General features: G+C 45.1%; 1 protein-coding gene across 2 annotated transcripts; it reads right to left on the minus strand.

Annotated features, from left to right (window-relative positions):
- On the minus strand, positions 1–27,708 carry TMEM233 (transmembrane protein 233). Of its 2 annotated transcripts, XM_066370800.1 has the most exons (3): positions 27,399–27,708; positions 9,188–9,324; positions 1–241 (listed from the first exon to the last, which is right to left on the minus strand). In XM_066370800.1, the coding sequence occupies exons 1-3, from the start codon at positions 27,582–27,584 to the stop codon at positions 235–237; spliced, it is 330 nt and encodes a 109-aa protein (XP_066226897.1). In that variant the 5' UTR covers positions 27,585–27,708; the 3' UTR covers positions 1–234. The 2 variants fall into 2 exon arrangements, with proteins under 2 accessions (XP_066226897.1, XP_066226896.1); XM_066370799.1 differs by lacking the exon at positions 9,188–9,324.

The raw sequence follows: 27,708 nt of genomic DNA on the forward strand, positions 1-27,708 counted from the left end.
TTTTTCTTTTCTTTCTTTAAATCAATGACTCTGGCTGATCTGGCTGGGCTGCTCGGTTTTCCTACATTTTGGACTTTTTCTTTTTTGAAAAGTTCATTTGCCAGGGACCTGCCTCTGGAGAGTCCTGAAGGAAAAGATCTCGCCGTCGGAAGTCAAGGATCCATTCCTCAGAAGCTCCTTTGGGATGTGTGTGGATGAGGTCCAACCTCCGCGCGAGGGCCACCGGCCAGCCGCTCAGGATCTGTGTGGCGCAAACAGACAGAGTGAGGAAGGAGACAGACAGCCGGACCCACCTTCTGGCCCAGGGCTTCCTTTCTGGTAGCGATTACTTTTGATTTAAACAAGCACAGGTGTGGAGGCGCAGAAGGGCCTCACTTTGAGTCTAAGCACTTTGGAGAAACAGATTGTGTTTGGAAACACATTTCATTTTTTACATGGCACATGCGGATAAAAAAGAACCGTAAATGATCTAGATGCAGCAAAATGCCTGTGAGCACTTCTGAATCTCCTTCCCCGTACGAGTTAGTAGTGCTGGTAGTATTTGGCGTCCTTCTCCGAGGCATTTTTTTTCCCTCTGCACTTAAATCCACAAATATGCACTTAGAAATTCATCTTGCAGGTGTGTTGACATAAACAGGACCATGCTAGATCTGTGTGTCTGCGTGTATAACTTATTCATTTTTCCAATAGATGTTTACATGCCAGGCCCTGCTCAGGCACTGGGATGATACCACCACCCAGCAGTTACAGTGAGAACCATGTGCCAGGCACTGTGTTGGACACAGTTTAATCTCCATGGCCCTGTGAGATAGGTGCTGTTTTATCCCCATTTTACAGATGAGAGAACTGAGGCACAGACTGGCTTAAAGGGCTACTTAGAGGCAGGACCTGGATTTGAACCCCAACAGTCTAGCTTCAGAGGAAGCACCCTGAAGTATTATGTTCCATTATTATGGGCAGTAACAGAAATGGAAATGTTCTTGGAGTTTTCATTCTAGGAGGAGGAAACAGACCATAAAAAATATATGTGGCCCTGGCCGGTTGGCTCAGCGGTAGAGCGTCGGCCTAGCGTGCGGAGGACCCGGGTTTGATTCCCGGCCAGGGCACACAGGAGAAGCGCCCATTTGCTTCTCCACCCCTCCGCCGCGCCTTCCTCTCTGTCTCTCTCTTCCCCTCCCGCAGCCAAGGCTCCATTGGAGTAAAGATGGCCCAGGCGCTGGGGATGGCTCTGTGGCCGCTGCCTCAGGCGCTAGAGTGGCTCTGGTCGCAACATGGCGACGCCCAGGATGGGCAGAGCATCGCCCCCTGGTGGGCAGAGCGTCGCCCCATGGTGGGCGTGCCGGGTGGATCCCGGTCGGGCGCATGCGGGAGTCTGTCTGACTGTCTCTCCCTGTTTCCAGCTTCAGAAAAATGCAAAAAAAAAAAAAAAAAAAAAATATATATATATATATATATATGTGATTATAGGCCCTGGCCAGTTGGCTCAGTGGTAGAGTGTTGGCCTGCTGTATGGATGTCCTGGGTTCAATTCCTGGTCAGGGCACACAGGAGAAATGACCATCTGTTTCTCTACCCCATTCCCCATCTCTCTCTTTCTCTATCTTCCCCTCCTATAGCCATGGCTTGATGGTTCCTGCAAGTTGGCCCCTGCACTGAGGATGGCTCTGTGGCCTTACCCTCAGGCACTTAAAATAGCTCCATTGCAGAGCTACCAGAGCAACACCCAGATGGGCAGAGCATCCCCCTTAGGGGCTTACTAGGTGGATCCTGGTCGGGGGCGCTTGCAGGAGTCTGTCTCTGCCTTCCCTTCTCTCATTTAATAAATATATGTATATAATTATATATTTTAATACATAAATGTGATTATATATGTTATACAGAATTATATCACTATATGTTATATGTCATTATATATAAAATTGTGCATTGATATAACTTACAAGTTCATAATAAATATGTAGATATAGAGGAAATGATATTGTAAACCTAAATAAACATACATATATATAATTTCTGAGGGGGGGGTGATACTAAGAAGAAAGGAAAGTTGGATAAGAGCACAGAGGGAAGAAGGGTGGACAGTGGGTGCTGTTTTAGCAAAGTTGGTCAGGGGTACCCTCTCTGCTAAGGTTACAGATGAGCAAGCATCCAAAGGAAAAATGGGAATGAGCCATGGAGATTCAGGAGGAAGAAGATCCTAGGCAGAGGGACTGGCAAGTGCAAAGGCCCTGTGACAGGAATGTATGTGTGTTGCTCAATGAAGAGAGGGCAATTCAGTGTCACTGAAGTGGAGGAGTGAGGGGAGAGTGCTGAGGAAGAGATCAGGTGGGGCCTACTCCAGCCGAGTAAGGGAGAGATTTCCATGTTTGAAGCATAGCGTGTATTTCATCCTACAAAACCACTGCAGACCAACCATTTTCCCACTGATGGACATTTAGGCTGTTCCAAGGTTTCTGCTATTTCAAACAGCTGCAGTGAACAGCCTTGGTTCTCACCCTGCTGCGCTTTAGAATTGTCTGGAGAACCTGAACACCTACCAATGTCTGGCCCTATCACTGGAGATTCTAAGAGAATTGGTCCAGCGTGGGCTCTGGGCATTGGTATTTTTTTTAAAGCTCCCCAGGCGGTTGTATTGTGAAGCTAAGGGAAAAGAACGATTATTTTACATGCCTTTTTGTGCACCTGTATCTAGCGTGGATACTGAGAAGTAGAATTGCTGTGTGGGAGAGCACCTGGGTTTTAAAGTTTAATAGATAACATCCAAGTTGACCTCCCAAAGTCTGTTCCAATTTACTCTTCCACCAACAGCTGAGTATCTAATTCTTCACACTCTTTCCAACCTTGATATTATCCATCTTTTTAATTGCTTCAATCTGGCAGACCAAAGAAATATATAGTACTTCATTGTTGCCTGAGCTTGTGTTTCCCTGGTTACCGGTGAGGTTGAACATCTTTTTCATGTTTATTCTGGTTTCTTTGTCCGTGGCTCCCCAGTGCCACCCCCACCCCCACATCCTTTTTAATGCAAAAATGTTTCCGTTGTTGGTGATGACTTCAGTATGACTTGTCTTTCCCTCGTTTTGCCTAAACCATCAAAGAAAGGCCCCTCTGACTTTCTGGAAATATATAGTTAACATACCCCATTTTTCATCATGGAATCACAGAAATTCTCTGAAGACACATCTGTGCAAAGCAATTCACAGAAAGCCTTACTCCAGCCAATAATATAGGAAAAAGGATTACTTTGCTTTTGTGTTTTTGCAAAAAAGGGCCAACTTCGTGTCTACTTTGATATGTCTGCTTACTTGCAACGCTAATGCAATTAGGAAAGGACTCAGGCCAGTCTGTTGATAAGACAGAGAAGCTTTACCAGTGCAGAATGGGTTAATCTCTGCTAATCCTGTGCCAGTTCTGGGACCCTTTCCCTCACTTAGAAGTCAAGTTCTTCCTTAATGGAAACCTTGGCACATGCAGGCTCTTATTTCTAAGAATGACAAGCATTTTAAATACACAGTGGGGGGGTGCCTGGCTCTTTTAGATACCTGTAGGAAGTAAGATACCACCAGAGAAGTAAGTTCCGTGGGGTTGCATTCTATAGATTTAATTTACGGCAAATCAGCTATTCATGTTGCTCCAAAAGAAAGAAAAAGCAACTGTTACGCCTGGAGCTGGATTATACTCAAAGCTCACCTTGTGCCCTAACATCGTAACCTAACCCTTGAGTAAACTGAAGCTCCACCGAATGTCTTCTGTCATCTCTGGTAGACAACACGTGTCTCACTCACTCCCAAGCTTTGTCATGGTTAACTGGTTTTGCTGCTAGGGTAGTTCCACTGAATTCCCCTGAGCACCAGATACATGAACATGACCCTGACCATGAGGAGAGAAGGAAGAGGAAACTTGGGAGGTGTGTAAACTTTCCAGGGAGTATGGGAAGCTTCCATGAGGTACCTTAAGGAATGACAAAGTGTCTTGTTGTGTGGCATGTGTCCACCCAGGCAAGAATGTTCTCCCTTACGCACAAAGCCCTAGAACAGGGACCCTACAACTTTAGAATACTTAGAATTATTGTTTAGGAATGGTGTGCTTGTGATCATGTAGATTTCAGGGCTACTCAGTGCCTTGATCAGGGCCCAGCAATCTGCATTTCCCCAAGCCTCCCAGCTGCATCTGTCACGCGGCTCTCAGGCTTTGAGAAACAGACTAGAATGACCTACCCTTGGTTGAATCTGCACCAGTAGAATAGTCAAAGCCTGATGACATACATGTTGATTGTGGCTGGGGACTTGAATCCATTGGGATTGATAAATGGATTTCTGCAGTATTTAAATGTTTCTCCTCTGTGTGATTCATCTCTCCACTTTTCCTAGCAATCTGGGAGCAGGGATTTTCTGACTTTGAGACACTGCAAGTTTCTGATTCCATTTAGATACTTGGAACGTGGAGGTCTGATGGCTAAGAATGATGAGTTTGTTTTTTATGATGAGTATTTTTAATGCATGGTGGGGGTGTTCCTGGTTGTCTAATGTTGGCACAGCATTCTATCAAAAACTGTTGAATATTTAAATTCAGGATTCCAAGTGCTATGGACCTGATGTCACAAAACTGTCTTTCTTTGCTCCACAAACATTACGTGGCATACAGAGATACCCTGTAAAATTCAGATGAATGAATTTTTCTGAGTTTAGTTAAAGATGATCCTGACCTGAATCTATTCTAAGAAAATGAACTAGCTGGGATTTTGATCATTTGTGAGAGAAGAGATTGGTTACAGTTTTCTCAATAAGGATAAAAAGTACTTTTAAAATGGCATGGATTTCAAGATCGGTTACAGTTTTGTTGATATGGATAAAGAATTATTTTTAAAGGCAGGACTTCATAATTTTAAACAAGGCAATAGCTTATGTCAGTTTTAAAAATGACACTCAGAAAACTCACACATTTGAGGTTAGCTATGAAGTCAGATTTTCCCCGCACCTTGGTGGAAGTCTTTGCTGCCTGTTCAGATTGTTACAAAAGAGCCTTCCTGTGGCTACATCTCCTAGGCAGTAACTTGATTCCCCTCCTTGGCTCGGAGTTAGATATAACACATTAGGATGATGAGTTTGCAGATGTAATAAAAACTGACCACCCCGTTAATGGCTGGCAACAGTGAGTGCCTTGTTCTGTCTGCATTTGGGAGGGTGGGAGTCGGCCAGGGTTTGGCAAGGACTGTTGTGCCCACCACCTTTATCTGGCTTCCGGGGTGGGAGCGGGGAGCTGGAAAACGCAGATTCTTGGGCCTCACTTCTGACAGAGCGAGTGGGAATCCATTGAAGTGGGGCTTGGATGTCAGCTTCTCCTAACCCACTCCCTCTCCCCAGGTGACTCCTACACAGCCCGAAGTCTGGGAACCTCCGCTTTGTAATTCTGTGTTGCTGTCCAATGCCTCCTATGGCTGGGAAATTTTATTTCAAAGGATGACTGAGAAATTGGCCTTGCTGTTGGTCTTAACGAAAGAACTGGTCCTAATGCTCTAGTTCTTTTGCTGTCTCTTACATACACACACACACACACACACACACACACACACACACACACACGAGCGCGCGCGCGTGCGCGCCCTACACATACACACAGCAAGCCTTTAAATTTGAGTTTCTCCATGGATTCTAATTCTGGGAGACATTTTTGCATTCCTGGATAACATGGAGGGAAAAGTATCTATTGAAAGGAACCTGATCCTACAGATAGGGAAGTAATTTGAGCCTCAGTTTTTAGATAGGGAAACTGAGGCACAGAGAGTTTAGTAACTTGCTAGGGTGGTTTGTGTGGCAGAGTGAGGATTTGAATCCTGGTAAAACTGGTGCTGAATTCCATGCTCCTGCCAGTGTGAACACTACCTCTTAGGAAGGAGGGACACCTTCACCAATTTTTGGGCCACTAACAAAACCTCAGTCACAAACATGCACATCAATGCTTTGTCTCCAGATAGACATGTTTATGTTAAGAATGGAGGAAGTCCCCATATATGAAAACTTCTGGGAACCTTGTAAAACTTCTTGGACGGTGTCTAATGAGCAGACTGATCTTTGAAAGCCAAATTATCTACAGGATATTGCAAAGTAGATCATCTTCTGGCTGCTGATGTGGTTTTGGTATGTTTTGTTTTTTTGTCTTGTTTTTGTTTTCCCTGCACCATGTAGTTAAGCAAGGTGAATTGGTCATAGGGATCTAAAAGTCAGGGAATTTGAAATGAAAGCCCAGCTTGCCAATGTCTTTTGAAAAATGGACCCCATGGAGTCTGCATTCTAGGTGGTAACAATTAGCTGGAGCTGAGTGATGGTGGTTCCCTTCAAATTGTGCTAATTTGCCACAGTCTCCACCACTCCCTATTGTCTCACAACCAGGCTGCTTCATTCATGTATGTTCCCTGCCTAACTCCTGAAGTCTTTTGTTACCCTTGGCTCTGACTCATCACTGTGTTGTTTTGTATGTTGAAACCTCACCATACCACCCCCATATAAATCAATTCTGGAGGTAGCCACAAGGCGAGCGCCATCTGTCAGCTTCTGTTATAGAGTGTGCAAGAAGGCTCATGTTGGCTTAAAGGCTGTGTGGTATTGTGGTAAAGAACAGTTTCCAGTGCCAAGATATTTTAGGTTTGAGCCCTGCCATTTCCACTAACTAGCTGTGAGACATCAGGCACATCTTTGATGTCTTTACTTTTCTGAGCCTCAGTTTTCTCATCTGTGACATAGAGCTAGTAGTACCCAGAGTGTTGCTGTGAGGAGCCAGCGAGGATCAATTCATGTAAGGGCCCTGAGCAGTCCCTGGTATAAGCTCTATGTCTGTGTCAGCTGCTATTATTATAACGTACTTAGCTCAAACGCAGATTGGGGCAGGGTGTATTTTCAGAAGTTCCCAGGAGTTTGGCCAACACTTGACCTTGCTCCATTGGAACACCATCCCTTGAGTTTGGCTCATGAGTTCAAAGCCTTGCACTCTATTTAGTGGCATCTTAAATTCTCAGGACCCCTCCCAGTCACGATGATGACTATAGTAGTAATAGGATTAATAAATGGTTCGCATTCTTTTTGGTGCATCAGCTAAAGAACAGACACTGAGCTATTAGATGACCCCATTTCCTGGGGTCATCTAATTCTTCTCCACAATAGCTGTATTAAATGGATACTACTGTAATTCCCATTATACAGAGGAAGAAACTGAGGTTGAGGAACATCAGACAGGTCGCTGGAGGTCTCACAGTAAGTAAGTGGCAGAGGGGGACTTGCCCCCAGGAAGTCTGATGGCAGACTGCACTGCTAACCCTGCACTCTGCAGCCCCAGGCTCTCTCACTCACAAGTGCGTTACCCCTTCCTTAGAGCCTGGGATGGTCACATCTATTCTCCAGCTGTCTTCTCCTTTGTAGACCAGCATCGTCCATTTGCCACCTTGCAGGCAAGAAACCTTGAGATTGCTTTGGTCTCTCAGTGTCCTTTGATCCCTTCTTTGGCCAAAGCCCTCTCTTCCTTGCTTTGTGACACTTCCTGTTTTGACATCTCCTTCTCTATCCAGTTGCCCCTGACTGTGCCTGGATCTGGCTTGTCCGACAGGAAGTTGACCTACTGCGACATCCACGATGCTCTCAGTTGCCAGGGTTGGGTTGGCTGACCTGGCAGGCTAATGGGTGTCCCTGTTCTCCCTCTCTCACCTGTTGACCACTTCCTGAAACAAAGCCGAAGAAGCTGACCTTCCAGCTTGTGGGACATGGTGGGGGAGGGACTGTGCCGCTCTAGCAGAGGAGCTAATGGACCTCTCAGAGTTCTTATCTCCCTCTCCAGGAGCTGGACGGGACAGAGAGGGACCTGGGCCTCTCATTTCTCAGTCTTGGTTGTCTATCACATGACCTTACCCTCCATCAAACCTGATGGAAAATGTCATTGATTCCAGCTGCTGGGGCCCATCTCAGCTGGTTGGAGAAATCAGAATAAATTTGTCCAAACCCAGAGAGAAACATCCACAGCATCCCTCTCCTTACATGGTGAGAGCACGTTGGCAATGCCAAGACCATGTGCTGACCCTTTTGGCCTTTGAGAACGGTTAGGCTAGTTGGGCGCAAAACCATACAGGAAACCATTTAGCAGATCAGATGGCAAGGCAGAGTAAGTAATAATCCTAAATATCCCATTTCCTCTCCCACGGTTCCCACCTCTTACACGTAGGTGGAACTGTGGGATTCGTTTCAGTCAGAAAATTATGAGCCTCAGTGACAGTTGTCACTCCAGGGCCAAGCAGTGAAAACCCATGTGAGATTCTCTGGTCTTCCTCTCCCCTGTCATAGCCTGGGGAGGCCACTTTCCTGGATATTCTAGATCAGAGCTTAGAAAACTATGGTCCACAGGCCAACGACCTATTTTGGTAAATAAAGTTTTATTGAACACAACTGTGCCCATTCACTCACATATTGTCTGTGGCAGCATTTGTGCCCAAATGGCAGAGTTAAGTAGTAGTGACTGAGATGGTGACAGAGATCATGTGACCTTCAATCCTAAAGTATTTACTATCTGGCCCTTTATAGGAAGAGTTTGTTGAGCTTGTTGAGTTCTATTTTTTTTTTTTGTATTTTTCTGAAGCTGGAAACGGGGAGAGACAGTCATACAGACTCCCGCATTAGCCCGACCGGGATCCACCCGGCACGCCCACCAGGGGTGATGCTCTGCCCCTCCGGGGCGTCACCCTGCCGCGACCAGAGCCACTCTAGCACCTGGGGCAGAGGCCAAGGAGCCATCCCCAGCGCCCGGGCCATCCTTGCTCCAAAGGAGCCTCGGCTGTGGGAGGGGAAGAGAGAGACAGAGAGGAAGGAGGGGGGGTAGAGAAGCAAATGGGCGCCTCTCCTATGTGCCCCGGCCGGGAATCGAACCCGGGTCCCCCGCACGCCAGGCCGACAGTCTACCACTGAGCCAACCGGCCAGGGCCTTGAGTTCTATTTTAAATAGAGCAGCTACAATATAATGGCACTTCAGATAGCATGAGACCCTTCACAAACCTGCATGGCCCATGTAACCACAGTGAATAAAAAGTGGAAATGCTTTTGCTTAGGAGTGTTGTTTACTAGAAAATTAATCTGACCTCTCCTAACAGATTCTTATGAGCATTCAAGAACAGGCATTTCACATTTGGAGGGATTCAAAAAAGCCTACTTACTTCCGTGAGAAGTGAACTACACAAGAAATACCGATGATGAGAAGGCCAATAATGATGGAGGCGATGGCCACCCACTTGGCATTCCTCCCAAGCCGCCTGGATCCTTCAACGTCTCCATTGTTGTAGCTGTTCAGAGACTGGGGGACACAAGGGAAGAGTGAGTGATAACAGACAACACACAGGCAAAGATGTGCTTCTCAGGCTGATTTGAGCACGTAACACACAATCACCTCCTCCAGGAAGCCTTTCCTGATCTCCCAGGCTATGTTAACTTCCCTTTCTGTATTTCCTGATTACATCCGTCTTAGTATTTACACTAGCATATTAGATTGATTGGTTTTGCCTCTCCCATTAGAGTGTAAGTGCTATGTGGGCAGGGACCATTACCTTGTTCGGCAGTGTCCAGAGCAATATTTGTCATGGAGAAGATGCTTGATAAATATGTGAGAGGAATGGGGTATATTGTCTCATTCACTAGAACAGGGATTTGCAAACTATGGCCCATGGGTCACGTTCATCCTGCTGTTTTATAAATAAAGTTTTATTGGCACACAGCCATACTCATTGGTTTACTATTGTCTGTGGCTGCTTTTGTGTTACAATAACAAAGGTGGGTAGCTGGGACAGAGACCTTAAGGCCTGCAAGGCCAAAATATTTATTTGGCTCATGATGGAGAAAGTTCTCCTACTCCTGCAGAGAAGGTTGGTCCATGAGGTCAGGGACTTTGGCTGAACTGTTCACCTCTATGCCCAAGGTGAGCTGTCATTTACCTGGTGCCTCCTCATACGACTTTCCTGGATGTTAAAATATTGAAATATTTCTGTACTGGCTGGTAAATAACAGCTACCCCTCCCAGTGTCCCAGCCATCCTGGCCCTCTTTTGAGTTCCCCAAGACCTTGCTGCGGTCCAGCAATTTAAGGGTTACTGCTGGGCCCAGTGGAACATCCTTTCTGATTCTGTGCTCCTGCCGAACTTGTTCAATATTTTAAATATTGCCCTTGTTTCTAATACTTTGAACAGTGCCTGGTACATCGTAGGACAGGGGTCAGGAACCCATGGCTCGCAAGCCAGATGTGGCTCTTTTGATGGTTGCATCTGGCTCGCAGACAAATCTTTAATAAAAAAATAATAATGTTAAAAATATAAAACATTCTCATGTATTACAGTCCATTCATTTCCTACCGCTCATGTTCATGGTTGTGGGTGACTGGAGCCAATCACAGCTATCCTCCAGGACAACACCAAATTTTTATTGGATAATGGGCGTAATGTACACAGGTCGTTGTATGGCTTTCACGGAATTACATTTTAAAATATGTGGCGTTCATGGCTCTCTCAGCCAAAAAGGTTCCCGACCCCTGTTGTAGGAGCACAAGAAATACTGGCTGAATGAGTGTGTCTGTTTCCCTGCAGAATGTGAATTCAATAAGGACCCGAGAATCTAGCCCAATGCCAGGCATAATGGAGGTGCTCAGAGAAGGCTTGCTGCTGAGCTGAAGGCCAGATGCCATTCTTCTCTTATAATGAGCCTCTGTCATAACTCCCACTGCTGAGAATCCCCTTGAAGTTGTGCTGCAACCCAAAAACCGGACAGAGGGACTCCATCAGTGCTGTGAATTGTAGATTTCAGTGGGAATTTTTCGTCTTCATCTTGAAATCACAGCACTGGAGTAATAATCACTCCTCTTCCTGGACTATTGATGGGGGGGCATTAGGCACATGCAGTCAATTACAAGCCAGAGAAACACCCAGTATACCACAGAGCTTTCTGCTTCTGGAACCTTCCATTAATTCTTGGATCCAGGCCACCTTAGCAACAGGCCAGGAGTTTCAGCAGTGAAGAGGACTTGCTTTCAGTCCTATTGTGGGGATGGGAGAGCCAGAGCCTGCAGTGACATCAGGGACTGCCGCTGTGGTGCATTTTGGATGTCTTGAGTCCTGAATTCTGGGGTTTTCAACCCAGGGTGCTCATTAGAAACACCTGGTTGTTGTTATTACTATTATTATTATTATTTTAATACAGTTAGCTGGGCCCTGTCCTGGGAAGATTCTGATTTAGATGGTGTGGGGACCAGACATTAGTTTTGTTTTTTTGTTGTTGTTTTTTTTTGGAAAGAGTAACAGGAAGGGGTGGGGGAAAGATGAGAAGCATCAACTCATAGTTGTGGCACTTTAGTTGTTCATTCATTGCTTCTCATATGTGCCTTGATAGGGGGAAATGGGGTGACCTGCCAAGGCAAGTGACCTGTTGCTCAAGCCAGGGACCTTGGGCTCAAGCTGGTGACCCCACACTCAGGCTGATGAGCCTGCTTTTAAGCCAGATGAGCCCATACTCTAGCTAGTGACTAGATTTTGAATCGGGGTCCTCAGCATCCCAGGACCCCGGGACATTCTATCTACTGTGCCACCACCAGTCAGGCTTAGTTCTTTTTTTTTTTTAATTGTGAGGAAATACACATAACACAAAATGTATCATTTTTAACTCTGAGTGTACAATTCAGTGGCATTAAGTACATTCACACTGTTATGCATCCATCACCATCATCCATCATTTCAAACTCGAACTCTGTCCCCACTGAACACTAACTTCCCATTCTCCCCTCCCTGAGTCCCTGTAACCACCCTGCTACTTTCTGTCTCTGTAAAATTGACAGCTCTAAATTCCTCATGTAAGTGGAATACTACAATATTTTTCTTTTGTGACTGGCTCATTCACTTAGCATCACGTCCTCAGGGTCCATCCATATTGTAGGATTTGTCAGAATTTCCTTCCCTTTTAAGGTGAATGATACTTTATTGTATGTATATACTGCATATTGTGTATCCATTCATGTATGGATGGATACCTGTGTTGTTGCCACAGTAACAGCTTCTCAGGATTGAAAACCTGTGGCAACAATCCTTAATAATGTCCTTTAAAGTCATGATGCTCACCACCTTAAGATTTGTCCCAAGGAAATGTGTACAGAGCCTGGGCTCCAAACTCAGAGAGATCTGAGTTCAAAACCTGTGTCTTATTAGCTGTGAGAATTCAAGCAAGTGATCAAGCTTCCTAAGCCCCAGTGTCCTCATCTGTGAATTGGGGACAATAGTAATAGTACCTTCTTCACATTGGATGGACCAATGAATTAATGCATGCAGAATGGTTAGCATTGGCCCAGCACATAGCATATGCTCAATAAATGTCAGCTTTTATTGTGAATTGCCACTGCCTGTCTTGTTCTTCCTCAAAAATGTGGGATCCTTGCGGTGCAGCAGAATCATCTGGGCTACTTATCAGAATCATAGGTGACCTGACTCTGCTGCTCATGGAGCAGAATCTTTGGGGACCCAAGTTTGAGTCCCCTTTGTTTTTGACATTTCACAAAGTTGGTGCATAGAATCTCAGAACTCCAAATTATGAGCCCATAATCCAGTTTAAAATTATGTAGACTCAGACTCTCCTAAACTGATCATATGCTCTCATGTTACCTTGGAAAACCCAGTTCTGAGATTATTCATGGCAAAGCACTTGTGTCACTGTGACTAGAGGAAAAACTGTTAAACCCACTCTGTCCCCAAATACTGTCAACTCCTGGCTGTTTGGATGAAAAACCGGTTTCGTGTTCTCTGCAGCAGTGCAAACAGAAGTGGGAAGAACAGCCAGTCTGTGCCATGTCTATAGTGGGCTCTGCCCGTGAGCACAGGTTAGATTCGGGGTCCCTGGGCCATTTGAGTTGTTTGCTGCATGTCAGCTGCTCACCTGCCTAAGGTGGATTTGGCTGCAATTCATGGGCAAATCGTGCCTGACCTCCCCTTCCCCAGTTCTTTGGCTGCAATTCTTTTCCTCTCCCAAGTGTAATCACCTACTAGTAGATAATACAGATTGAAGTGGTGGAAATGGGTTTTAGAGAAAATGCACAGTGTGTGTGTGTGTGTGTGTGTGTGTGTGTGTATGTATTTTTTTTTCCTGACTAGCTTATAAAGCAAACTATCCCATCTGCTATGGAAGAACTAGAAAGAAAGCGGATGGCTTAGATACTTAAAATTTATATGATCTCATTAATTTTTTTTTTTACAAATTACCAGTGTGATTTGTGCACATGTAAAGCATTCAAGCCCTACAGAAACATATACAGTAACTAGTCAGCTCTTCTGCTAATTCTGTTTCCCAGAGATAGCCATTGTTAACAGCTTGGTGCATTTACTTCCAGACTTTTTCTTCCTACAGACAATATGAAAGAGAAATTGACACTTTCTCTTGCTTTCCTTATGACTAAGCACATGGTGGGTCGCAGTAGGAGAAAGAAACAGCAATTTGCACCCTGAGATAAACCAGGAATAACAGGGCCAGTCTGTCTAGCCTGCAACCCTCCAATACTAAAACTGAGTATTTCCCATAAGTCTTGGCAAAGACAAGTTCATTCCTGCCTTTTGTGATTAAATACAAGTGGCTTCTTTCGTGGGTATTGTAATCTTTTGAAAAAGATACTGTTTTTCTTTTTTCTTTTCTTTATTTTTATCTTTAGCAGACTAACATCAAACTTGGTAACCTTGGGGAATTTTGCATTCGTTTCCTTTAAAATACTTATGTTGTGCTTTTTATTGGGCTAGCTGGTTGTTTTGAAGCTGGATGCTTTTGCATTTCTTTTTAAGTAAGTTTTTTCCCCCTGAATGTATCAGCCTCTGAAGACCTCTTTGACAAACTAATAATGATAACGATGACACTTACTGAGCATTTATTATGTGCCAGGCACCGTGTTACATCCTTTTCAAGGATTATCTCATTAGTCCTCACAACAACCCTGTGAGGCAGATACTTTACTGTTTCCATTGTACTGATGGAAAGTTGAGGCACAGAGAAGTTAAAAGTGTTTTGCCCCAAAGTCACATAGCTAGTTTGGTAAAATGTGTGTGTGTGTGTTTCTATATATACACACTCAGAGTTTTGTGTTCATGTTCTTTTTCTCTTTATTCCAAAAATATGAGTAGTATCCTACTAGAATTTGTTCTGAAACTTGCTTTTTTCCACTTTAATATAGGGTGGGTGCGTTCCAAGCCAGTGCCTCCAGGCCTGTTGCATTCCTGTTTCCTTTCTCCAGTTATGATTTAAAATAATGAGCTCTATCGACAGACTGCCCTATGTTGCATCATCCTTGCATTCTAGGAGAAAACCTTAATTTGTCATGTCCCATTTTGGGGGTGGGGATCACTTTTTGTTTTCAAATAGTTTCTAACTTCCAGACAAGCTGCAAATGTAGTTATCGCGATCTTTTTCATGTCTTTGTAGTAGTCACTTCAGTGGTCACCCCTCACAATAGACATTTATTATTTATAGTTTGTGGCAATTACGTATAAGGCTGTGGCAGACATCCTTATTCAGACGTTTTTGCACACATCTGAGCCCCTCCTGAGGATGGAGTCCTAGGAATGGGACTGCATAGCCACCGTTATGTTAAGGTGTTAGATGGCAAGTTCCTGTCTCTGTTCGCCATGCAAAGCATGCTAAAAAGAAGGACTTTAGTTCCTTTCCAGTTTTTGTTCTCTTCTGTGAGGCAAATGAACCTCTCTCATAGTGCCAGTCAAATGAGCTGTCATCACACATTTCCTAAGGCATTCAAGAGTCCCCAGAGGTATCTTCTCCCTTTTCCCTGGGCCAGGGCTGACACTGGAGACATGTCATAGTCATTGCAAAGCCCATAATTAGAGCTTCCAGGTCTCGGTCAGCTGCCTCGAGCTAGCAAAGATCACATTTTGACAGAAAAGTGGGCAAGCTTCTTTCTCCAGTAGTAAATACTAATGCTGTCATGATCACTACGTCTGGTTATTTCAGGCTCATTTATATATCCCTTCCCCAGACGGACAGACGATACTGAAACAGCCACTGAAGGAAAGCTGGTCAGGAGCCAGAAACGAGTATGACTGTTTCTGTGTCCCACCTCAAGAAGGCTGCAGTGTGAGCAGCAAGGCTGTGTCATGAGGCTGTGTGGCCAAGACTCCTGGCTGCCTGTCAGAAGGTCCAGGCTACTCCTGGCATCCACATTTCCAAGAAGGAGAGACCCAAGGGAACCCCATAGATTTTCAACTGGAGTTGCACACCAGTGGGTTTGTGCACTAGGAATTTTCAATACTTTACACCAACTAGTAAAGCTGTTCCACTGTCCTGAACCAGAAAAATATGGAAGGTGCTTCGTCCTTTCCCCCCGGCCTTCTCAGCAGAACTCTTGCTGCATTCCACATGACATTGGATGAGAAAGTATTACCTATGGGTGTGGCTGCCAGGTGCAGACCCGAGATGAAACTCTCCAAAGTTATGCTTTTAATATCACCCTGTGCCAGTGGTTTCCAGCCCCGGCTGCACCTTAGAACTACCTGGTGGGGCTTAAAGACATTCTTGTGCCTGGCCTCATCCCAGACCAATTGAATCAGGGTCTCTGGGGATGGGGCTCAAGCGTCAGCATTTTTTTGAATCTGATCCCAGGTTGAGAAAGAATTGAGAACCACTGTCCTAGATAGACAGCCATTCATTCATTCATTCACTCATTCATTCAAAAACTATTTATCAAACACCAACTCTCTGCCAGGCACTCCTGCCAGCCCTCGTGGAGCTTACTTACATTCTGGTGAAGATGGAAAATAAATCAATAAACATGCAAATAAACAAGATGGTTGCAGGATATTATTTAGGCAAGAAGGGGTGGAGTAAGGAAGCTCTCACTAGGGTGGGGACGGGTCAGCTGACACCCAAAGACATGAGAAGGAGCCAGGCTAGCAAAGAATGGGGAACAGGATGCTAAGCCCGAGAGGTCAGCAAGTGCAGAGGTCTGGACGTGGGAAAGATTTTTGTATTGAAAGACTTTGTATTGAAAGCACATGAAACCCAATGTAACGCCTGCCTTGGAATCTGTTGCCAGCCCGGTGTTCATGTTGGAGGCTACAAGCAAAAAGGAAGTTGTTGTTTCACTAAAAGCTCTGCACCACCTAGAGAGACCCCTCTGACGTTCACAAAGCGGTGAAAGAACCAGGGCCCAGACCACCCACTAAACGGGAGGAAATATTTGCGAGTTACGTATCTAATAAGGATCTTGTATCCAGAATATGTAAAGCTTTTACAACTCAACAAGAAAAAGACAAGCAACTCAATTAAAAGTGGGCAAATAATCTGCATAGACATTTCTGCAAACAAGATAAACTAATGGCCAATAAGCACATGGAAGGATGTTTAATGTCCTTAGTCATTACGGAGATGGAAATGGGAAACCACAGCAAGACGCTCGCTGGGATGGCAGCCTAGGACAAGTGTTATGGAGGGCGTGGAGAAATTGGAGCCCTCATTCACTGCTGGTGGAAGTGTAAAGTGGCATAGCCGCTTTGGAAATAGTTCCTCAAAATGTTAAACATAGAATTACCATATGTCCTAACAATTCTACTCCTTGGTATATACCTGGGAAAATTGAAAATGCATGTTCACACAGAAACTTGTCCATGAATGTTCATAGCAGTGTTACTTATAATAGCCACAAAAAAAAAAAAAAAAAAAAGGAATCAACCTAAGTGTCCATCAACAAATGAATGAAAAAGCAAAATGTGCTCTATCCATACAATGGAATATTACTTAGCCTTAAAAAGGAATGAAGGGCTGATACTTAGTACGGCATGGCTGCACCTTGAAACATTATGCTAAGTGAAAGAAGAGAAACATGAGAGATCACATACTATGTGATTCCTTTTATGTGAAATGTCCAGAATAGGTAAATGCATAGGGACACAAAGTAGATTGGGAGTTGCCAGGGGCTGGGGGGGATGAGAGGATGGGGAGTGACTGTTACTGGGTATGAGGTTTCTTTTAGGGTGATGAAAACTTACTATAATTAAATAGTGGTGTACTTGTGAATATACTAAAAATTACTGAGTTCTACACTGTTCATTTATTTTAATTTTTTTAAAGCAAGACCCAGCAACAGAGCTTTGCACCTTGAGGGCCCCAATGGACCTATGGTGGAGCCCAGAGAAGTTGGTGGGGTCTGGCAAAAGACAGTGGCCGGGCGTAGAAGCACCCTGGGTTACCCCAATGCCTATTGGAAGCAGCAGCCAGGCCCTGCAGGTGTTAACAGTTAGCAGATTAGACTTGTGTGTGAGCACGTGAGAAATACCTCCTAGAAATACAGAAAGGCATTTTGCAAGGAGTTGACTTAGCGGGAAGGGATGAGAACCATCAAAGCCCCAGGCTATTGGTTATTGATGGAAGTCCCATGTACACTCACAGATCATTAATGCCTAGGGACACTGGGGCCCAGACAAAAATAGGTCCCACATCTCCAGTGACCACATCCGCTTTGAGTAAATTGTTCTAGTTTGGAATGAGGGTTAAAGTAAAAGTAAACCAAGAATTTGTGCTAAATGTGGTGGCAGGATGGCTTGAGGCCAAGGCGAAAGTAATGGTCCTTAAGAGCTCCTGTGTGAACATTCCACTGGTAACAGCCCCCACTTTCTATTTTGTGGCCTGTTCTGGGATTCCTTCCTCGGGCGGTTAAATCCATTTTAAGTAGATGACATAGATGTCATAGCATATATCGTTGGAACACACCAAGCTTATTCTACCCCAGGGCCTTTGCATGCCCAGGCTCTGTCCAGATCTTCCCATGGGCTGGCTTGTTCTTATCCTCCATCCTTTGCCAATCACAGTTTTTAAAGTCGAATCTCTTCTCCACCACCTGCTTCCGCTAGTTCTCTCTCATGTTTCCCCGTTTACTCTTTTCACGTGCTTATAGCTCTGAAATGATCTTATGTGCTAGCCTGTGTATGCTGCCTGCACTTGAATGTAACTTACTAGAGAGCTGGGGCCAGTCTCATTCAACAAGCTGGGAAGGCTATCCTATGCTGTCCATGGAGGTTTGGCTCAGTATGCCCAATTTGGGGGGAGAATGAATCCTTTGGCTGGAGATCTGAAGCCACACTCTATAAAGAGCTCATCTGTTGGTGTCCTGTGTCTCATTTCCAGTGGATTCAGAACAACAAATATGAATGAAGCAGTTACTCTGGGCGAGGTGCCCTGCTTCATGTTTAACTCATGTTGTAATTCACAACTATGTACTGTCTCTCCATTTAGTTAATTTTTAAAACATTTTAATATCTTGGTGAAGCTTTCTTTGTATAGATCTTTCATGTCCCTAGGTTTATTTTTGGTATTTTAAAAGAAATTTTGTTTGCTATTGTCAATATGCCAATATTTTGATCTGTTGAGCTGTCAATACTGAAATCCTGATTTTATAATGCGTTTCCTTTTCTGCATTTATTCTCTTTTTCAAAGTCATCTCCATCTTTGCCATCCCATTATCTCCAGTGCATATGAAGCCAGTGGGAGGTCAGTGAGGTTTTGTGTGTGTGTGTGTGTGTGTGTGTGTGTGTGTGTGTGTGTGTGTATGTGTGTGTCTGTCCTCTCGGCCTCTCTATTTCTGCCTCTGTTTCTCTTCCTGTTACACACAGACACACATGCCCACATACTCACACACCTGTGTAAGCTTACATCAATGCCTGAACACAGTCTGAGATACTTTTGTCCAGGTGTAAGGAACTCATTATGTAGATGAATAGTGTCTTACTTCCCAAACTCCTACATAGAAGGCTTCCTCAAAATAGTGTGATGGATGTGGGTACTTGGTAAATGTTTAGTAATAACGACTGAGCTTTCAGGTGGCTTTGGGATCTATTTAGATGTTGCTTGCTCTTAATTTCTGTGCCTCATGGTAGTGCTAAGAATTCACAGGCTGGGCTTATAGATCACAAGGGACAATTTCCTTGTCATCAGCATTTATTCATTCATGCTTGTCAGTCTCCTTCTTGGGCTTCTGGACTGTCTCTCTGCATAAATATCTTCAAGGACACAATAAGAATTGTCTTTATGCTTGTCTATCATTAAAGCCAAAAAGCCAGAGAGGAAATCTGCCAGGCTTGATTGAGAGTATTAGATGAGGCTTCTTATATCAATGGGGCAGGTCTATTAAAAGAGAAAACTTTCAGAACATCAAAGCTGTGTTCCTATCAAAAGGCAAGGCATAGTGGTCTGATTATAATGCTCCAAGAGGGTGGACTATAAACTCCATGGGGGGACTGTCAATGTGTAATTTGTCCCCTAGTGTCACCTGTCCAAGCCTCATTTTCTCATGGATAAAAGGGAGAACAGCTTTCTTGCATAGCTTGCTGGGGTTTTGCGAGGAACTAGTGCTGCTGTGTCCATATGAAAGTGCTTTGAGAAGTAAAGACACAGGCGAATGTAAATAATGACGATAATGCCAGTGTCCCACTATCAAAATTGTCTAGAACCCTGGTTGGCAAATTGTGGTTTGTGAGCCACATGCGGCTCTTTGGCCCCTTGAGTGTGGCTCTTCCACAAAATTCCACGTGCGGGCGCTACCTCGATAAGGAATGTACCTAACTATACAATTTAAGTTTAAAAAATTTGACTCTCAAAAGAAATTTCAATCGTTGTACTGTTGATATTTGGCTCTGTTGACTAATGAGTTTACCACCCACTGGAACAAAGAACAAATGAAGTTATCAGTAGAGAGAATTAAATATAAGAAGTCTCCTTCACTTTGGGGAATAGGAGATATGATATAAAGGGTAAAAGAAACAAAGACAAATTCCAGAATTTTACCTACAGATAAAAGAGAATGAGGGAGGAAGGACAGCAAAATCTGGCTCGAGAGACCCATTAAAAACATTTACGATGGAAGAAAAGGGGAGAGAGGCGTCTATAAGGCTAGCCTGTTAGGATGGAACATCTTGCAATATTCCTCTTATCAACAATGACTCAACTCATTAACTGTGAGAACCAATGAATCATTAAGAACAATAATTCACGAAGTGTATTCTTTGGTTATTTGCCTTAGGGTCAATCAAAGGATCTGGGCAACATGCTTATTAGTAAATACCCCATGCTTTACTGTTCCCGTGAAGAGCCCCAAGGCACAGCTGGTTGGCCAATGGCTTCAAGAAACCCCAAAGGAAAGCAAACAGTTTACTTTTACATAGAATTTGACTTCTCAATTTCATCCCCTTATTCTCTACCCCATGTTTGGTAAAAACTTGCTAACATCAGGCAGAAAGAGTTGTCTGAGAAGCATGGTTTTGGAAAGTCTGGCTTCATTCTTGAACTTGCAGAGCTAGGGGTTTTCAGATATGTTCTGATGCATCACACTTCTTGATGAGTGGCTTTGAATTGAAGAGTGTCATGCCCTGGACTAGCCAGTTAAGAATAAAACCAGTTTCTCAATGTGGACCCATTGGTCTGTGAGTGAGGATGTTGGTGAGCTCCAGGCCAGACAGGAAAATTACCCTTGGGAACTAAGCCTTGGTCAACCTCTCAGGGACCCTGGCATGAGCCGGGGTCCGCTGGATAGTGTCTCACAGTTTTAGCAGAACTGCAAAACACAGGTGGGAAAGGAAGGAAAGTCTCAGTTAAAAGTAGGAGCAAACTTAGGTCCCTGTAGCCATCCATTCATTCATTCACTGATCAAACATTTGTTACATACTTACTGTCCATGTGCCTGGCATTGTGCTAGGCACTGAGGCTAACAATGGAAGAAAATTATTAAAGAGCTCCAAGAGAAATCTGTGCAGAGTATAATGGGGTATAATCTGCAGGGGTCCCCAAACTTTTTACACAGGGGGCCAGTTCACTGTCCCTCAGACCGTTAGAGGGCCACCACATACAGTACTTCAGTACATGACCACCAATGAAAGAGGTGCCCTTTGCAGAAGTGTGGCAGGAGCCGGATAAATGGCCTCAGGAGGCCGCATGCAGCCTGTGGGCCCATCGTTTGGGGATGCCTGATCTAGGGTGTGGCAAACAGGACAGTCAAGGAAGGCTTCATGGAGGAGGAGATTTTCCAGCTGAGCTTTGAAAGAGGAGTGAACTCTGCAATTTTAAAAGATCTTCAAGTGTTTAAAGTTTGAGAAGCACTGCTCTAGGATGTGAGTCTTCCTACCTGGGCTCCCATTCATAATTATTTGAAGGTTCCCTCCAAAGTCATCATTAAAATTCATGCATTTTAAGCCAGAAATAGTTTGCTCTTTAATTAATTACAAAGTCCACCTCAACCATGACATGTTTTGCCAGCTCATTTAATAGCTGCTATTTTGTTATCTGGGCAATGTTTAATGACTTTGGGAGGGAAATTCTGGCTAGACTTATTTTTTTCTTTTTATTATGGAAACCTTCAAACATATAAAAAAAATAGAATGAATAATGTAATGAATCCCCATATCCCCATAATCCAGCTTCAGCGACCATTCAATAGTGACTGATCTTGATTTATCCATATCTCCCATGTTATGTTTTGACAAAACCATTATAGCATTTTATCAGTAAATTAAAATGACATTTAAAATGTATTTTCTCTGATAGGAACACAAATATTAACATCTTGCATTAGATGTAGCCTGTACCCCCAATAGTGTAGGATGGAAAGATTCCAACGGCAGTTTAAATTCTAGATTCCCAAGTACTAAATGTCAGTGACCAACCTTTGCTACATAGGGGGGAAAGTTTTTAAAGTAGGCAACATGGCGAAGGCTGCTTGGGTGACATGTTTATCTGTAAAATCTAGAACAGAGCTTTCCAGCAGTGACAACCAGCAGGTATGGTTTTTGTCATATGGGACCATCTTATTGCTGTTCAGAGCTTCAAGTACAGGAATTTATAAGAAATAACTCATAGGGATCTATAATACCAATAGCCCATTTCTTAGCTGACAATCATGTGGGAAGAGCTAGCAAGGGTTGAGAGAAGTCACATGGAGAGACCAATGAATGACAATATCTAGAGCTCCAATTTGTGAATGGTATTAAGCCACTGGGGTCAGCTGCTTGACCAAAACTTGTTATTTCCAAGTTCTACCCTCGTTGCTGGAAAAAAAAATCCCCCTTCTAAACCTAATTGAAGTCCACTTAAAACATAGATCTGATGGATGAGCAGCCTGGGTTAGATGGAAGAACACCCAGTTTGGTTTGTCTTTTATCCCTCAGGTATTTATTTTCTTTTTGACCACAGACCTTGTCATCTTACAGCAGGTGTGGTCAGGCCTGGGGCAGGGCTGTGGCTTACTGCACCAGCCCACGACCAGGGAATGGATTTTTGACAATGGCTTCAGATCAACCATTTGTTATCTAATGCATTTTCTGTGGGTTTATGAGACCTGTTGCCTGGTTTTGAGGATTTCTCTTTATCTCTTTTACGTGTTAGATTAATTTTTCTGGATCTTATGTCTTTTTCTTGACTTACTCCCTTGGTTTTGGGAGCACATCCTCCCATAGCTTTCTGGGAAAAGGTGTATGGCAGATAATTTTTGTTTGTTTGTTTGGATGGGTGTAGAATCAAAGTTGGTAATAATTTTCCTTTAGGATTTTAAGTCACTCTTTCCTACTATTTAGCTTTCAGCATAACTGATGAGTATTCTAAAGCCATTATGAGTCCACATGTGGTATGCTACTTCTTAAAGTTTGTAGGATTGGAGAGAAATTTTATGCTAAATATCTGAAATTTCACTATGATGTGCTTTGAGGCACATCTGTTTCATTCATTTAATTGGGTATTGAGGGACCCTTTTAATTGGAAATGCATACATTTGGTTCTGGAAATTTTTCCTTTTAAATTCACTAACTATCATTTTTGGTAGTTTCAGAAGGGAATGGAGAAAAACAGGTATATTCAATACTCCATAAAAAGAAAAATTGCTACTGGAAAAGACGATGGTTTGTATCTCTAAAATATTCTCCCCTCTTCTCCCTCCGCCTCCTCCTCCTCCTCCTCCTCCTCCATCATCATCATCATTATAAATACGATTGAGTTCTAGCTGTGTTCTAGGCAATGACATCTAAACATTTAACTTTTACCATTGAATCCCACACCAGCACTTGAGTAGGTACGATGACAACCCTCACTTTACAGAGTTGAAAAACCAAGCCTCAGAACGATTGAGACAGTTGCATGAAAACAAAAACATAGCAAATAGTAGGAAAGCAGTTAAACTTCAATGATTGCTCTCTAGACAGGTTTTATAGGTGAGAAGAAGTTCTGATGAAAGAAGTCTTGTAATTCACCAAATCAAAAGTCACTGGCTATTTCGTATCCACACTAAGAGTGACCAAATTAGTTCAACTGTGCAAATGATTTTTTTAAATAATGTTATCAAGAGTGGAGGCACAATATGGACTCAACTGCAGTCAGGTAGCAAACTCCAGCTATACAACCAACAGATGATGAACTCAAGCTAAATTTTCCAACACTCTATAACATGCTTGGAACCCTTCTTCTTCCAGATCCAGAGGGCAGAGAACTCACTGGTCTTATTAACTCTGTTACAGAGGTAAAGAAGTAGACCAGTGCCTGGAATAGAGTCTGGCACACAGTAGGTGCTCAGTAAACATGTGTTGCACAAGCAAACATTCTTTCTCCAGGGTGAAAAGCCATATAGAAACCATGAGGTTCTTTTCACTTGCAATAACCAGAGGTAATCAGGGATGCACCCTGATAACCTGGGAGCACATGAATGAGGCCTGAAACCTAGCCCAGGCTCCATTTTCAAGCTGCATGCCCTGGTAGAGGCTGGCTGTATCTGTATGGAGAATGGATGCCACTTTCAAATTCATAGGCATGTGCAGCATGGGCTAGCAGTGGTCCAGTCTGGGGGGTAATTCTGCAGATACATGTCCCTGAAACTGATTACACAGTGTATACTTTCAACAAATAGGCATTCAAAACGTAGGAGAAGCAAAGACTTCTGTGTTCCGGCCATGGGCAATGGGCTCTACTCACCAAACTTCCAATGCAACAAGCCATGATGCACGTGGTATGCTGGGCCTCACCCCCCCCAGGACTGGGCTGGTGCAGAGATCACAGACACCCACAGCTTGAAGAACACTCTTCCCTAATATGTATTTTTCAAAGGAGTTTTATTACTCCCAGTACCTACTCCAACTTTGTCATAAAGCTATTGATTGTTTTGAGATTGTTGGCTCTTTTCACAGTTCTGGGAACTAGTTATTTTGAGCCTTGTCAATATTTTCCATACATCTATGTGTCTGTCAGTTGGAATTACTTGATATTGATATTACAGTATTTCTTGATATTGGGGTACTATTGATGTTTGGGGTAGGGCAATTCTTTGTTGGAGGGATAGTCTCCAGCATTGCCGGGCATTAGTACTGTTAGTCCTTTATGGCAAATGCCACGAGTGCCCCAAATCAATGAGACACCACAGACACTCCCCCAGATTTCCGAACACCTCCATGGGCCATAGTGTGTCTACATCTCTCACAGATTACAGAAAAGTGAGATTTGAAAAGAGCCAGGATTTACCATCACAAGACAGCCTAAGGAGAGCATACTCCTGGCAGAGTGGGCCAGCTCCCTTCCTCCTGCACAGCCTTCCTCTTCCTCTTGGTTCTTTGGGCTTTGGAATCTTTACCAGGAAAGTTGTCAAGCCCAGCTCTGCACTGTGTCCATGGGAAAACCCCTCCACCAGTACCTTTAGAGGGAGTGCAATGGGGAGGGTGTAGGAAGCTCTGTTTAGACTTTGGGTTTCACTTCCTTCATGTTCTGTTTGTTTTCGTATGTGACATATGATGTTTCCAGGCTCCCAATCTATCCACCTGTCTGACAATTCCTGCAGTATCTAGCACAGTGTGGGCGTGGGCATTAGGAGCTGTATTTTCATTCATCTTTACAACAGGTTCGCTCAACTTAAAAACTCGCACATTCCCACTTTCTAGATGACACCAAGACTTTGACAGGGTATGAAACTTGCTCAGAGTCAACCTTTGGACTTCAGGTTTTGTGTTCTGGTGATAGAATGGTCTCTTGCTATAAAACGATTTTTAAAAAGACTTGGAGGAGGGAATGGGGGTGAGAGGGTCAGAAAAAAGAGGTCTCTATTCAAAGCATATACAAATGTCTCCCAGGACACACCTAGTGGCATCATTAGTATTCAGTCTGTCCCTACCAGCTGGAGTGTTAGTTCATCTCAGATCAGTGTGGGGCTAGCGGGGGTGGGGGGGGTGGGGGGGGTGGGGAGGGGGGGGTGGGGTAGGAGGGGGTGGGGGGGGGTGGAGAGGCTTTGCAGGTAGTTTTCTTTTTGGCACTGGGGAAGCAGTGAATTGGCACTGATTCATAGTAAACCAGGATAGTGTGTGGGCACCAACCCAGTCAGAGCCCACTGCTGGCTGGAAAATTTGGCTGCTGATCCTCCTCAGCTTCACTACAAAAACACCCCAAGATGGATATGGATATCCTGGGAGAGGAAGGAAGGGAGGAAACTGGCTGGGGTTCTAAGGAACCTGATAAGGTGGCTTCCGGGCCCTCCTCGTGATGGGGGAAATGCAGACAACCTGATCCATTAACACCTTCATTCTTTCATACATGCAGAATCTATTCCAGGTGAAAAAACAGCAACAAACAACACAACAAATATCCCTTCCCTCACAGAGCTTATATTCTAAGGAGGGAGACAGAGAGAGTACACATGTTCATAAGGAAAATAATGTATCAAATGGAGAGAAGTGCTTTGGGCAGAAAGCAGCAGGGAGTGGTGCAGAGAGCTGGGGGGGAGGATGCTGAATTTAAACCATGGTCAAAGAAGGCCGCAGGGAGTGATGTTTGATTTAATAATGCCTTGCTGAGCACTGTTTGATGCGTTTCTGCAATTATTATCTCATTAATACAACAACCCCTCAAAAAACGGCACTTTACAGACAAACCGGCTGAGGTTAAGAGAGAGGCAGTGATTTCCAATCTTAGAGCTAGCAACTGATGGAACTGAGGTTTGAGCCCCGGCAGTAGAATTCCACCGGCTGGACGCTTGGTGGTTGATGCTTATATCCTACAAATAGGGTTTGGGATAAAGCAAGTTGCCAGTGCACATGAGGCCTCTGTGGGTACCCATGAAGCGAATGTGGTGCCACCCATGGGCAAGTGTGGGTGGACTTGAATGGGGCAGAGGGGAGGCAGAGGCTCTCGATTGTCTTTGAGCTGAATTTGGACTCTTCGTCTGGGGCTGGGGAGTTCCGTTGCCCAGCCGCGAGGAGGTGGGCCAGTGTGGGAGGGAGTTCATTGCTAGGGTTGTCCCGGGACAGTGCCGGTCGGAACCTCACCCCGCCGCCACCCCCTGGCCAGCTGCTCCAGTCAATAAAGTGAGGAGGACCTCGCGGGTGCTCATCGCCCTTCCAATGGGGTTCGCTTGGGAGTGTCTGCCCGGGCTGAGTAGGGCCGCGGAGGCGAGCTCCAGAAGGGAGTACTCCAAGCACCCCACTGTCAATACTGTACTGGAGAGAGGCGCGCAGTTCCGGAGGCCGGCGTGCAAAGGGGCGCGGAGCTGCAGGGAGCTCGGAGTCCCCAATGCATTCCTGGGAGCGACCTGGGCGCAGGACAGAGGGGTGGAGAAATGTCCGGGAGCCCTTGGTGCGCCAAGACAGGCGGGGACAGGGCCCGTGCGCAGCAAATGAGGGAGAATGACGCTGTGCTGGGGTAGAAATTAATAGAAAAGCGAGCGCGCACCCAAGTAACTCCTGGAGAGAGAACGGGCGCGCTGGAAAGATGGGCCAAGGGAGTGCCGGGGAGAGCCACCGAGAGGGCGCTGGCGAAGGAAGAAGCGAGAAGGCGCTGTTGCCCCAGAGAGGGCGCACCAAAGCCTCGAGCCTGGGGTCAAGGAGAGGGCGTTGGGAATCGCTTGGGGATTCTCAGAGAGTGACCGAGGCGGCGCCCAGCCCGCTGCAAAGGAGAAAAGACTATTGCTAAAAGAGCTGGTCCAGAGCCCTGGAGAACTGGAGCGCCAGGGTGCTCAGGGAATACAACGCATGGTTGCCTGCCTAAGTGGCGCGCTTTGAGGTTCTAGAGAAGCGGGCTGAGAAGAGCCCGACAAGAGCCCAGAAATGTCGGAGGAGGGAGGGAGAGAAGCCGCAAAGTCCACGGCAGAACTTGCCCGGGTTGGAGAGAGAGTGCACCCTGGGTGCTGGAAGGATGTGGAAAGCCGGCCTGGGGGAAGCTTGTTCAGGGTGAGCACCACAAAGAACGCAGAGGAGGCCCCATTTGGGTGAGGGGAGGGTTCCGAGGGCCGGAGAAAGGTGAGGAGTGGTGCGGAGGACAAAAACCTGGGGCGCGCACTGGGTCCCCAGGAGGGCTGCAATGGCACCCATGACTCCTCCCTGGCCGCTGCTGGTCCTAACTCACTCACCATGATGGAGAAGACGAAAGCCACGATGTTGATGGGGTACGCGGGGCAAAAACACGAGACGATGGTGAGCCACAGGTAGTTCTTGGGCATGGGCACGTCCTCTTCGGTCTTGTCATCTTCAGTGTTGGCCTCGGGACTGCTGTCCAAAGCCGTCTTGAAGTCCGAGCTGGGGGCGTACTGAGACATGGGCGAGGCTGGCAGCGCAGGGAGGGCGGAAGAGCGCACGGTCTGCGCGGTGTGGGACTCTGGTCGCAGGCTCTTGGTGAGCCTCTGAAAAGACAGCGGAGCGAGGCTCACGGGAGACGTGACC

This window comes from Saccopteryx leptura, chromosome 2 (assembly GCF_036850995.1).
Source record: "Saccopteryx leptura isolate mSacLep1 chromosome 2, mSacLep1_pri_phased_curated, whole genome shotgun sequence".
Lineage (NCBI taxonomy): Eukaryota > Metazoa > Chordata > Mammalia > Chiroptera > Emballonuridae > Saccopteryx > Saccopteryx leptura.

Bases quoted from the DNA above. Each gene is read 5' to 3' on its own strand.
- TMEM233 (XM_066370799.1), bottom strand. From the start codon at position 27,584: ATGTCTCAGTACGCCCCCAGCTCGGACTTCAAGACGGCTTTGGACAGC. The intron at 242-27,398 runs GTGAGTGAGTTA...TGCGCCACACAG, and splicing joins CTTTCGTCTTCTCCATCATG to ATCCTGAGCGGCTGGCCGGT.